Source organism: Indicator indicator, chromosome 7, assembly GCF_027791375.1.
Source record: "Indicator indicator isolate 239-I01 chromosome 7, UM_Iind_1.1, whole genome shotgun sequence".
Classification (NCBI taxonomy): domain Eukaryota; kingdom Metazoa; phylum Chordata; class Aves; order Piciformes; family Indicatoridae; genus Indicator; species Indicator indicator.
Window position 1 is genome coordinate 9,672,969 of NC_072016.1, and position 14,334 is coordinate 9,687,302.

Sequence of the window (14,334 nt, forward strand, 5' to 3'; positions counted from 1 at the left end):
TTCAAAACCAGCAAAGGGAGAGCTGCCACTCTTACACAGCTGTAGTATCAAAAAAAGAACACACTAAAACATGCTAATTAAAATGGTCATTCAGTGCTGGAAAATGAGACATTCAAACCCAGATGCAGACATGCTTTCCTGTCACCATTATGGAATCCAATTAGTCATTTTTTTTCCTTCAAAAAGAAAAAAATTCTGGCTCAGGGAGGCAAGACAATTCAAGAAAGATTTTTCCATCAGTGCTTAGGATGTAGGAAATATCACACACTCCATCAACCTCATCTCCTTCCCTGACACCATCAAGAGTGACTAGCTGATTTAGGTGAATGTACAAGAGAAACCTGCCATGGGCAATCATGTAGAAAGACAGTCAGTGGAGACATCCAGGTTCACAAACATAAAAATACTCTGCCAGTCCAAAGGTCTGTTTAGCCCAGTGTCTTATGAGTGGAAATTCTCAAGAATTAGAAAAAGCAAAAATGTTAACTTTTGTATCTTTATATTTTAAACATCATTAGTGGAAAACCAGCCTTCCAAGTAGGGATTTCAAGATTGTGGAAAGGAAAGAGAGTTAAAAAAGCAAGATTTTGTTGCTATCACTTCTTTCTGTGTGTTTTTCTGTGCAAACCTGTTCCACTAATTTCTTCATTCTCTCCATTTAGTTTTTCAGCTACAGGGATTCAAACCCCACCAAATGTAACTGACTCCCAAACAAGTCAGGAGGATCTGGCTGCTATACATTTAGATACTAAAAAATAATTCTTCCCTTTGCAAGATTCTATCTCTGTCCTCATACCAAGAGTCCAAGTTTCCAGTCATTGCTGGAAATGTACCACTGTAAAGCAAAGAGACACAGAGTGTTTGAGCAGTCAATGCCTGTCAGGATAAATTGCCATGATTATCTTGGAATACATTCACCAACACAGCAAGAGGTTCCTGTTGTGAATCTGGTTAGTGGAAACAGATGTGTATATTCCCAATAGGTTAAGCTTTTTATTGTACTAAGCAAGGCAGAAATTATATTCTGCCTTTTAAAGGTTAATTGTTAGAATGGGAAAGCATTCATCCAATGCATTGGCAGCTTTATAAGAACCTAATTTACTAACAATTTAGATCAACACCTAAAATTTCACTGTCCTGATGCCTCTATTTGCTTCCTAAAAGGTTAAAGGAAAAAAAAAACCAAAAACCTTTTCAATCACAGCATCATGAGTAGTGCTTGTTCCTAGGCATCCATCTAGCAAGTGTGACCTGCCAGAAACGATGACTCCACTTGGCTATGCACAGAAAGATCTGGAGGTTTAAATCAAATTATTTCATCCCATTTGGCCGGGATCAGCGAACTTGAAACCACATGGTGTTTCCCTTGTTGATATAATAAATGTCATGAAGGGAACCTGCAGGTTCCAGCTTTGTCTGGCAGACACATGGAAGCACAGAAGGACATGAGAATGGAAATGGCTGGGGAAAAAGACATGTAAATTCATGTAAGCAATATGCTAACATCATATACATTCAAGCCAAAGCCAGGCTGAACAGGACAAAGGAGATAAACTGAGCCTTAGAAAGAACCCTTAGGCTATTTGCACATATTTGTGCAGATGTAGGAGCCTCCCTGTGAAGAGCCTACCTGCTCCAGAGGCCAGCTTTCAATAGCACCAGCTCCTCAGAAAGCTCTTAGCCCAGCAGCTCCCATGAAGCTGTGGGAGTTGTGAGTCTGGTTGCTAGCCTCACCCATCCTCATGCCTCATGTGTGCTGTGTGCACACAGGTCCTGTGATGGCTGTCAGATTACTTGCAGTGGGTCAGCCAGTGCCACATGAAGCACTGTACCAGGCTGCCATTAAGACAGTGTGACCTGCCATAGCACTATTGTGCAGAAAACTCCACAACAACAACGATCCACACAGAGTGTTGATGAAGTGCTGCTAGTCTTGGAGCAGTATAGTGTTGAATGCACAAGACAGGCACTTGTGCAGTCCAGGCTTCACCTTACAGGCTTTGTGACAACTCTGTGATTTTTTTCCTCAAAAGCTGGACTGTATTGATACCTCCTAGCCTGATACCTCCTACCTCCTAGCATAGCCATGATTACAGGCCCTATTCTCTTCAGCAAGTGGCTAGACACTTACTTCAGTGGTGTCAAGTGAGAGGACTTAACGCTGATTGGTAATGTAATGTAGTAATGCACACCCTTGCACACCTGTAGAGCAACAAATAGCTGACAGGCACTACCTTTTTTGAAGTTAGGGACTGCATGCCTTCTCCTAGCCCAAAGGAAATTTGAGTTGATGTGAATTAGCTCAGGACATGCTGAAACAGAGCTGAAAGCTTTTACACCAACAGGAAACATCTTGTATACTCTCAGGCTCTCAGTGAGTGAGGCATGGGTGAGTGCTGAGAAGCACTTGTGCCCTTACCTGTTGCCACCAGCAGACCAGGAGCTGTCTCTTTGCTGGAAATGCTTCCTGAAGTATAAGGATTCTCTGAGAGTTGCAGATGTAAGTGCAGTGAGCAAAATGGCTGTTAACAGGAAACAAGCAAAAGGCAGAGGCTTTAATATGCACCAAGTTGACAACTGGCACACATGCTCCTGAAAAAGACCCCTCTGCTCTTAATATTGTTACAAATAGCAGACTATGATCATTTTCTGAATAAGAAGCACAAAAGTGGCTGAGAGGAGGAGAAAAAGAAATGCTGCATTACCAGCAAGCAAGTCTGCACTTGTTTTTACCAACAATCTGATCTAGAGGACTTTTATTCCCAGAAACATTCTTATTCTGACTTAAGTTCCACTAAAACATCCAAGAAAGATGGTCAGAATTTTCCCTTAAAGTTTATGAAGCCACAGAGAAAGAAATCTACTTAATTTCATTAACAGCAGGTTAAGAGGAAAGAAAGCACATGGGTAGTATTGTTAAACCAGTGACTAAAATAAGCAGTTCTGAAGGATTCAGTTGTGCTGTGGAAAAGGTCTGCCACTCACCAGCTGGCAAACTACAGGATCCCCTCTCAGATTGGTGTCTGGCGCCTGCAGTAGACGCCAGTCTCTGCCCTTGTTGTAGGTAATGAAAGTCTTGATTTGGTCATCTACCTTCCTGTTAGCCAGGAATATGCCTTTGATCCCTGCTACCTAGGAAAAATGGAGAGAGATGAAAAAAAATACACCGGAAGAACCAGCCAAAAGTAAAGTCCATGTGAGCACCCTCAGGAGTGGAAGGTCTCTGAAAAAGCAACAGTCAACTTAGGATGTCAACTGTGAAAGGCATTACAAGTATGACCTGATGATGCCTGCACAGCTGAAAGGCCTCATGCAGTCTTTCTCTCTGAAAGAAAATGACAAGAATGCACACTGAGCAAATCCTGAGAAAACAGGCTAGGTTTGGATTTCTTTGAGTACGTGGTGATGATGGGTTTGAAGTTGCAGTCTGCACCATGTCACACATGAGCTCTGTGAGCTTAAGGATGTAGTCTGCCCCATTCTCTCCTCAGATTGCCCCAACATGGAAAGCAACAGGTCAAATCAGAAGCAGTGTAGGACTTTTTGTGTTGGTCTTCTTTTTTTTTTTTTGGTTTTGTTTTGAATCTTACATGAAAGATGGAAATCCTGAATATGCTGAAACGCTGATGTTTTGCAAACTTAATTTCTTCACTTTCCCTTCCATTCTCAAATTCTGTCAAAATTGTTGTTCCAAATGTTTTGATTTTTACCAGCAGAGATCATTCCAGCAGAATATGGTCCTGTCAAAATGTCCTCAGGAAGATTTCATGTTGAGTCTGGTCTCTGTTGCACAGCTGTGAAAGTGTGACAGGAAGAAGGAACTTTGCTGCAAATCTGCAGCCTTCTCACAACAGCCAGGATGCAAATCCTTCTACTCTAAAGCCCTCTGAATGATGTTACCGTTTTACTGAGACTGTGAAGATCTCTAACAGCTGGGGAATACAGAGTTTACCCAGGAATGGGACTGAATGCATTTTTATTTCAGTTAGTTCATCACAACATAGAAATGTATCTTTTTTTTTTCCCCCAGAACCAGGCAAATATATTTAACTAGGTAGAAGTAAAAGATACTCCCTTTCCTTCATATTGATCCATGCATTAGAAGCCCCATCCCTGGAAGTTTTTAAGGCCAGGATGGATGGGGCTCTGAGCAGCCTGATCTAATGTGAGGTGTCCCTGCCCATGGCAGGGGGGTTGGAACTGGATGATTTTTGAGGTCCCTTTCAATCCTGTCAGTTCTGTGATTCTGTGTTATTTTTTCTCTCTCTCTCATTGCCTTTAATTACCCGGATTTTTAATTTAAAAAAAAAAAAAAAGGGAAAAAAAAGTTGGTCAATGATCTCTGAGGTCCCTTCCAACCCTAACAATTCTATGATTCTAAATGGGCATTATTCTGGCTGAAATAAATATATTCCTAAATTCTACAAGTAACTGCAAAAAACATTTCTGTGTGTAACAGTAAAAGTCAGCTTATAACCATTACTTTTAGTATTTCCAATTATTTGTTTGTTGGTGGTAAAGCACTGAGCCCTGAAACTTGGCATTATCAGAAGATTCAATGAATTATGACATCCCAAAACCAGAATGCTCTTTAAGAAACCAGGAACTGGAACAATTGCTCTGAATTTGACTGTTGTTGGCTATGGCTGAAAGGCCTGGCAGAAAAATGAGAATGTAAGATGATTCAGGCTAGAAGTTATCAAGCTGTTACCTCTGGAAAAATGGCATCTGTAAGCTTTTGCTTATAAATCATAAACTGCTCAGTGCTCACACAGGTGAAATCCACACCCTTGTGTGTGAGCAGGTGTCTCTAGCTGTCCAAGGGGAAAAACAGTATTTTGAGTCCTTCTGTAGACATCCACATCAAGATGAGAAGGGTAATGGTTTTCCCCTTTGGAAATGCCACATAGCAAACCAGTCATTAAGTTGAAAGTAACCAGTTGTCACAATGATAACAGAATGCACTGCATATTTTCCCACGTGAGCTGGGTCAGCAGCAAATCCAGTACATGCCTCTGGGCTGATCCCAAAACAAGCATAGATCCTGGAAGGGTGGCAAGAGATTTACACTTGCTTGAACTAGCAAGCAGTTGCTGTTCTTTGTAGGGTGACCTTTACTACATACCTCATAAAGGTCAATGATGATATTCCCCTCCAGTCCTCGACTGCTTTTCACATTTTCCAAGGCCAGGGTGAAGTACACTCCTCGGGTGTCTGAGATGTACAGGTTGTATGTGTCATTCTGGTTCCACTCTTGAACAGCTGCAAACACCTGATTCTCATCTGTGCTGATAATATGCATGTCCTGTTGAAAGAAGACAAAAGGCCTATTACTGAAGATCTCTGTATTTCTTTGCCCTTTGGGACATGTAGTAATTACAATGACTTATGAAAGAATGGAGATGGAGCATGAAATATAGGTATGTTAAACAATTTTCTGTTAGAGCAAGCCAATAAATTACCACCATTGTGACTTTCCTGCATTTCATTTTTTAAATGATCATCAGCTGGGCAAAGGCTTTTTGCTTTCTTCATTTTTGGTGGCTTCAAGGAATTTCATCCAGTTTCATTTTTTATTTATAAATTTGAAAGTCAGTTTTATCACTCATGGAAGATTCACAGCTTTGGAGCCTGAAGTCCTCATAGTCTCTAAATACAGTGTTGCACCAGGCTAAAAACAGTGACAGTTTCCATCTGTGTGCTGAACTAATGGTCTTGTGCTTCCAACTGGTAAAGAGTCAATTTTTAAAAACAGGTGAGTTCACTTTTATTTGAAAACAGAGGCACTGGGATCAGTTTGAACTAATGCTGGTAGTGATTTTTAATGACATACTTTTTCTATTGAGAGTTTGTCTGGTATTTCTTGCTACACGATATACAGGCTATCAAATAACTCATGCTGAATCCCTGCTGCTGACCAAGATAGGAAGGGTCCAGCAAGGGTTTCCGTATTTAGTTTTAATATCAAAGAGCTTTGACAGTGCATTTTCTCAGTATTGTTTTCAAGCAGGTTCATGAAAATGATTTCCAGGGTGGTGATGAGTATCGCTGCACTTCATCCTTGCCACCACTGTTGAATGGGTTCAGCTAGAAGCAAAACCACTGTGCCTATGTGGGACTTCATTTATCTATTTATATCTACTTAAAATTTCCCTAGGGTGCCAAGGAGCCTTGATTAATTTTTTGTGCTGTTTCTGCACCAAGAAACCATAATTCTAGAAGTCTCCCAAAGGACAGAGTGACCTGATTTTCATGAAGAATATCTGGATCAGCTCAATAACCCCATCCTGCCTAGGAGGCAACTTCATCTTCTGTGTGAGGTATCTAGATGCAAAGCTGGGGTTGATTAGATGGGGCTGTTTCTAATATATATAACATAGCCTGTCAGCATGGGATGGGGAGAAGAAACCTTTGTAGGTCTAATTCTGTTCCAGTGAGTGCAATCAGTGGGAGATTTTCCCTTTTCCCTCAATGAAGGAAGACTAAATCAGGAAGTTTGTCTTGCAAAACAGCACTAATTCATTAAAGATTAGTACATACCCAACCTATTCTAGCAGAGGGAAAATAAAGCAAAACACCCAATGACTTTGGTTAGTTGCAGTGGAAATATTGAATTACCCTACTGCTAGCCTCACATATGTACAACTCTAGCATGGTTCATTAATCTAGAGTTGACAGGATAGTTATTACTGTACAGCAAAATGTTCAAGTGACTAAGGGCAGCATAAACAAGCCTCCCTCACAGGGCTAAAAGACTTTGCCATGACACCTAACTAAAAAGCACTTTTGATTTCTAAATGACAAAAGTATCGCTGTGTACCAATTCCAAAACAGGAGCATGTATCTTATAATAAGCCAGAAGTCTGTGTCAGTATAAGTTTATAAAGCAAGATAATCATAGGGCACTCATTCTCCCTATCCACTTGGTTTTTTGTTAATGAGGGGCAGCTTTCAAGGCCAATCCATATGGTGGGAGTATAAATATGGTTTTGTAAATTGGTGTGTGGTCAGACATTCAGAATCCCACACCACTACCATGGAATGACAAACACAAGAAACCACATCTGTAGGGTAGATCCAGCCTGCAAGGCAAATCTACCTATCTTACACACTAGCTGTCACAACAAAGTTTTCACTTGTGAAAGAAAGGGGAAGGTCACCACTGTTGTTTATTGGTCCTCTATGACAGGAACCTCAACAGATATTTGAGGCTCCAAAGAGCATCACTGGTCTCAGCTGCCCATTAGGTGACCCAGAAAATTGTATCCAAACAAAGCACCTCAAGGGTTAGCCTCTCCATTCTAACACGATCCCAAGCAATGACTACACTACAGAATTGGAGTGTAATTCCATATTCTCCCTGCTGAGTTTTGAGCTATTTGGTCTGGTAGAAAGCTAAGGCCTAAGAAGGAACTGGGAACAGTTGTATGAGAAATACTAAATTCCGTCTCTCCCAGCTTTTCCAGTCAGTGCTAATCCTTGGCCATCTCAGTCACCACACAGTGATGTGTGTTCAAACAATTGATAAGACACAACTATTAGGGAGCCACCTTCATTCCACAACTTCCTGGCCATGTCCAGTGATAGGAAGGAGACAGTGGAGCTGCTTTACCCTGTGTTTCTCAGTATGGAGACTGCAGTAGTGCTTAGCATCCTAACTGTTCTTCAGCACCTACTGTGTCATGGTCAGGCTTACAGAGAAATCTGAGTAGAACTGGAGAAGGGTGGTCACAAAAGACCAGTCAAGGAAAAGTTGGTTTGAGCTCTATTTTCTGTTCATTTCCATTTGCTTTTTACAGAGGGAAAAAAAAAGAAACTGTTCTTGCTGAAACACACTGATCTAAGGCAGAGACATGTAAAGATCCCAAATTCATGATAAGGAAGATCACTCAAGTGGCACAATGAATGGAGGTCTCCAGAAAGGAACACCACTGAGCTGCTTCATCACTGGCTATTGAAGATATTACATGTCTGTGTTCATAAATGGTGCACTCACCTTAGGAAGAGAGTATTTGGGCAATTTAATCTGTGCAAAAGGTTCCCGTCTGTATGACACGTAGTAATTTGCTCTTCCACCAGCTGTCACCTGTGGAAACATCAAAGAAAGTGAATGATGACCCTTCCAAGACACCCTATGCTGACACCTTTAAGAGAGAGGGGGAAAAAAAAAAAAAAAAAAAAAGGAAAAATCTCTGTGCTTCTGTTCCTCTCCTGTCAGGAGGTGGTAATGCCTCTTTGTTGCTTTTCAGCCAGGTCTTTCTGCAATACAAGTTCATTAGGGCCAGGGTTGTCTTCCAACAACTTTTTACAGTGACTAACAGCAGTCATCCACAATAGGACCACTTAATGCATACAGTAAATGCAATGAATGTGCTCTTGGAAAGCTGGAACTAAGCTCTTAGATGCTCTTTGTCACTATAAAAATGGTTTCTCTGAAATCATACTGACTCTGAATGATTACTGGGGGAGGGTGGTAACTGATAGACATCCAAATCTGGTTTTGTGGACTGAATGGACTGGTTAAGGCAACACATAAATGACACAAACTGATAAGATCTAGCCCTGATAATTTGTAAAATATGGGATTTTAAACCTGTCATTAGTCACTCTTGCTGTGGGTGTTCTTTCTGGCGCCGTTTCAGGCCTTGCTAGAGCAAGGCTTATGTTGGTGAGTTTCCTGTGCTCTGCTGTTTAGGCAGTCTTGCAGGTTTGAAGATGAAACAATACACAAAGGACTTCTCTATTATATGGAATGTCATCTGTTGGCTTCTTAAGCTTCCAACAAAGCTAACAAAGATCCTAGATTCCCTTCTAGATGTACTTCCTTTTATCTGACAGTGATATTTCAGAATAAGCTGATATGGGATATTGCTATAGCATCAGTTATACTCTCAGCAATGGTATCACCTCTAGATAGTGGCTTTCTTCCCTAGAGAAACTGTCATTCTAAGGACAAAATATTACTGGTCATGAAATTTGATATCTAATCAAATCAAGATAAGGCTTTTCTATTGATAGTTTGAAGAACTGGAAACAAATGAAGGTTCATAAATAGGACATGCTTCTACACTATGTCTTCCCCTTCTGCCTGTTTCCCATTTAAATTTGTAATGTTATCAAAGCTACATCTGGAAAAAAATAAAAAATTACTACCATTGTAGCACAGAGAACAGTGTGGCAGAACAGTGACCCATATCACAGCCACCAAATTCTACACAAACGACATATAACTAAAGTAAAGGGGACATGAAAATCTATAGCAGTTTGCCTTTGGTATCAAAAGAAGCCTGTGGCAGGAGACAGGGAGAGGAGTCACTTGACTCTCACTTCATGTAAAATGCACTGTGGATCGGCACAGTAACATTTCAGGGTCCTGCTCTCCAGCTGAGAGGATGGTGAAAGGGCTGTGTTATTTCTGAAGGGTATCTTTCCCATCTAATACTACCACATCAAAATCAAGTTTTCACAGGAGAGAACAGACTATGTAGTTGACTCACGCTCAGTTCAGCTCAAGGCAAAAATTCATGTTTGCAGTAATTGTATCTATCAGCTGTACAAGTATTGCCCAAAGGATCCCACACTTCTGGCTCATATTACCTAAATAGCACAGGAAATATTTAAATATCCCCTCCTGGTGATATTTCTGACCTCTAGTAGAAGATCAAAATTCTCAAATGATAACTCTGCCACTCAAGAGTTCAGCATTATATTGTTATTCATAACAGAGTCCAGGCTGGGCTCAATGTGTTCAGTGACTACTTGGTAAGGACTCCTTTTCTGATGGGCTGAGGCATGCTCCTCAACTCATCTTTAGGATGCAGACCCGAATGTTTGTGTACTTTGTAAATGCTGTGATGATGTCTAATTAAAATTGGGAAGAGTCCAACAATCCTCAAGTTAATTACATGAGCATAGAATGGCAGAAATATCAAGAGGGGATCAAATTTTCCCTCTGTGCCAAGACAGGATCTACTCCAAATCTGCCTCACTGAAAGGATTTTACATAGCTTTTTTTGGCCTTATGCCACTGCAATCTGGTTCCTGGAGGGTTTTTATGTTTGGACTTTTTGTTTGTTTGTTCAGGCAGAAAGGTAGGATTCAAACACTGTTCAGGTTCACTATGCATTAGCTGAACTCCCTTTCAGTCTTCTACCTGGACAAGGGTATATTGAGAAAGGTTTAGAAATACAAGTCTTTGTGGTGTGTGGTCTTTCTGAGCCACATAATATGATGCCACCCACCATCCTGTTGGCAGGAATTCCATGAAGGTTTTCCCTGCCAGGACCTCATCTTTGCATGATTTACATTTTTGGCTATAACAGTTCCAAAAAATGATCAAGCCTTCAATAAAGTTTTGGCAAGCACTGTGGCAGAGAATGAATTTTGGAAGGCCCAACTTAATTTATTTTGATGAACTTTTCCCTTTCCTATGAGTAAGCTTTTCGATACTGTAAATCCCAAAGATTATGATGGTGTGTTGCCCTCTAATGCCTCCTTTTAGTTCACATTTGATGAATGTCACCCAATTATTTGCTGTGAGCTCATCTGTCATGCTCAGTACAGAATTAGCTGGGCTTGTCTTTTTCCTCCTCCTTTGCTAATGACTGGTTCGTTAATCTGTTTTGCTGGCTTTCTACTTTATGTTTAATTGGGCTTCTGGCCAGTGGAAATGATTCCTTTGGACAAATGTGTTTGTCGTTAAACACATCTGTCTTTCCTAACCTTTGTTCTTTCCTCCTCCCTCCACTCATGATCTACTACTTTTATTCAATATTTCCACATTTTTTTTCCAGACCAAAGTCTGTTCTCATTTATAATAGCTGGCATTTAAGAACAGAATCACAGAATGGTAGGGGTTGGGAGGAGCTCTTGGGGTTCACCTAGTCCAACCCTTCTGCTAAAGCAAGTTTGCCTAGATCAGGCTTCACAGGAAGGTGTCCAGGAGAGTTTTTAAAGTCTCCAGAGAATGAGACTCCGCATTGCCTCTGGGCAGCCTGTTTCAGTGCTCTGTCACCCTCAAAGGAATGAAGTTTTTCCTTATGTTTAAGTGGAACTTCCTGTGCTCTAGTTTGTGCCCATTGCCCCTTGTCCTATCACTTATCCTACCACCCCATCCTCTTGACATCTACCCTTTACATATGTATAATCATTCATAATCATCATCATCATTCTTCTGTCTTTCCCTATGAGAATTTTCTCTTTAAAAGCCCTGAAAGTTTCAGTATGCTGGCTCACCTCCCCTCCCCTCCTGACCTGCAATTGGATGGACAACATCAAATACAGAGGACAACAAACACACTCACAAGGCTGCAGAGAATTATAGAAAATTTCTCATGGAACCTATTCATCTCTGTAATATCTGTGGCATGTCTAGAAACACACTAAGTCATTTCTCATAGTAATGAGTGAATACACTTCTTTAAAAGCAACGTTTTGTTTGTTTGTTTTTTAGAGAGATATTCAGCTTACCAAAAAAAATCCATCTGTCATCTAAAAGAGTTTGGAAGGCAAGCATAATGAATTATAAAGTCCCAGAATGTAAAGATACTCAAAGTGTGCCACGCTTCATTCTCATCCTCCTGACTTGCTGATGCTGAGACCTGTGATTTGTGAACAAATCTGAACTTCAAGCCCCATGATTCTCAGCTCGGGCCAGCATTTTCATTTTAAAGCTAGCATGATGTCAGCATGGTATCGAATACTCATCAACAGATCCAACTAAAGCCATGACAAGCACAAAAGATTCTAGAAATGCAATAAATAAGGACAAATGAAGGAAGGAAAATGTTAATAATTTTTTTATCAACATATATCAAGGTTCAAGTTCCAGGTCTGATATTTGGCACAGCGAAGATGAAGCAGTGTTAGAAATGGATGAAAAGCACCCAGCAGTGAAGAGGAAAGTCACTACCTATTTACTGCCTCTCTTGCTGTAAAAGCTTTTAACTAGCACTTTGGGTGCATTTTCTTTCATCTCTATGGATTAATTTCCCTCACTGAAATATCATCCAGCATTTTAAACAGGAACAAGAGAAGATCAGCTGTAGCCAGGCATTATTCACCAGTAAAACAGGTGTAATCATGTTCATCATTTAAACATCTTCATCCTATTAGTTTCATAATAAGCTTTTAATGATTTCTTCAATAAAAGACTCAAAGTCCAAACCCTACAAGTTGGAAAGTGCTCCATTGTCCCATCAAGTCTTTTTATCTACCATCGATTGCAAAGATAAAAATCAATCGCAGCTAAGCAGGGTGAAGTTAAAAATAAATTGCATGAATTGATTTCTATTAAGACCTTTGGCTCCTAGTTAAAAAACAGAGGAAAGAAATTTATATTTGAACATGGTGTATTTAGCATCTACGAACATAAAAAGAAGGCTCTAGACTGGGAAATCAAAGTTTAATTTCTCCTTTCCTAGGTTATTCCACTGCAGAGAAGTTTCACATTTTCTTTTATTATTCCAGAAGAAACTGACTATTTATAAATTATTAAATTGACAGCTTGAGAACTGCAGTCAAGAATCTGCATCAAGTGGCATAATCTCAGCTGTGGCTGCTGGCTGAAGTCTACTCACCTGCTAACTGACTTCAGCAAATATTCTCATTTATCCTAGCCTTAAATACCCAATAAACTTGAAACATGCACTTAGGTCCTACAAAACATAAGCACTTCCAGGTTTTCCTAAACAACCACAGTTGTAACCAGCAATAGTAATAAAAGTAATAAACTTCTCTCAGCTAAGCTTAGACATATTTAGCTTATAGAATTAGGAACCTTTTATTTTCCTCTATAAAACCATAAAGAGAAATGTTCCCCTACTCCAGGTCTAAGGTAATAAATGATCCTTTTTTTTTTTTACTGAGTCTGAAAAAAATGTTCTCATAAACATATTCACTTTGATAAAACCAGAATTTGATTCAGACATAAAAAATAGAAAAATAAATAATAAAAAAGAAACTCAAACAACTCACAAAAACAAAAGCAACAACAAAAAATCCCCTAAGAAAACAACCAACCAAAACAAAATAAGCGCCCCAAAGGAATTTTCAGCAAAAAACAAACAACTTCAGCTGAAATTTTTGGACACACTCTGATGATACTCCAGGCACCCAAAAAGGCAACACTATCCATAGGTTCTATATGAAACTACCAGTGATTGTGGATGAATACTGACATCTGTGTATGTTTTAAGGAGACTGTCTGGTGCAAAAGAAGACTGAATTGGTTCAACAGCTTTTTGGCAGAGGAGTTTACCTCCCTGAGCCAGAGGCATTAATTCAGATGGGTGTTGTAAGAGTCCCACTTAGCTGCACCACACAACATTATCTGCAGAAATTCTGAGTCTGCTCCTCATGCTAGTGAGCAGGCCTTGCTGTGAAACTCTGAATTAAGTAAAAGTCTTCTAAGTGCAAAATTGATTGAGAGAGTGGAGAAGAGCCAGATACACGATGACTATTCAAAAAGCATTTTGACTTTCCACACGGAATTCCTGACCATGGGAGCAGCTGCTCCCACAATGCTGCAAGTGCAAGCTGCAAATAACCACCACTCCCTGCTCCTAAACAGCAATGCCATTGATCCCATTGCTTTCAGGATGATTATAGACCAGAGCCAAGACTTTCTCTCTCTCTCTTCCCAGCTCCCCTCACACTTTTTTCCTCCTTCATCACATCAACCTCAAAAACAAAGGGCAACTACCAGTGCAGCTTAGCTTTTGGGACATGGGACCATCATATGTGCCCGGACAACCTGAATTGAAGGAATCTGAAGTCAAGAGAGAGCTGTTCAGATACCAGGATTCCCAGGAGACTGAATCACAAATGAAAGAGCATAGAAAGATGCCAAGAAGGCTTCCCAAAAGGAGAAATGGGAGGATGGCAGGAGGGGAATATCAGCCAGCAGTTAGACACCTTGATAAATTGTGCCATGGGACTAGCAAAAGGAAGGGGCATCCATGTTCCCACTCTTTAAAGGCCTTGGAAAGTTATAATATACTGCCTTTCACCATGCTTGTCTGGTTAATGGTGCAGAAAACTTCCCATTTAAAGTGGAAATGAAGCAGGGTCTGAAGCAAACAGCCAGTGCTTCTCAATCAGAGCTTGCAGATGTTGTTCCTTGTCCTTATGACATAAGACCACCAGCCAAAGGCAGATTTGAGAGCATTCATCTCCAAAGACATTTCTTTGGCCTGCTAGAGACAAGAGGCATCACCCCCAAATTCAAACCAGGTATCAGTTTCTAAATCTCAGAGGAGTCTTCCATGCTCAGCAGCTTTGTCACCACTGTGGAAAGTGCTGAAAGTCGGAGCTACATTTCAGATTGGCTTCAGC

At 40.4% G+C, this 14,334-nt stretch overlaps 1 protein-coding gene across 1 annotated transcript in view; it reads right to left on the minus strand.

Annotated features, from left to right (window-relative positions):
* SORCS3 (sortilin related VPS10 domain containing receptor 3) overlaps positions 1-14,334 on the minus strand; it is a 306,703-nt gene that overhangs the window by 62,972 nt on the left and 229,397 nt on the right. The window contains exons 8-11 of the mRNA XM_054382068.1: positions 7,997-8,086; positions 5,126-5,305; positions 2,986-3,132; positions 2,420-2,522 (exon numbers count right to left, since the gene is read on the minus strand). Of these exons, the coding sequence (XP_054238043.1) occupies positions 2,420-2,522; positions 2,986-3,132; positions 5,126-5,305; positions 7,997-8,086 (520 nt within the window). The remainder of the gene's footprint in view (positions 1-2,419; positions 2,523-2,985; positions 3,133-5,125; positions 5,306-7,996; positions 8,087-14,334) is intronic.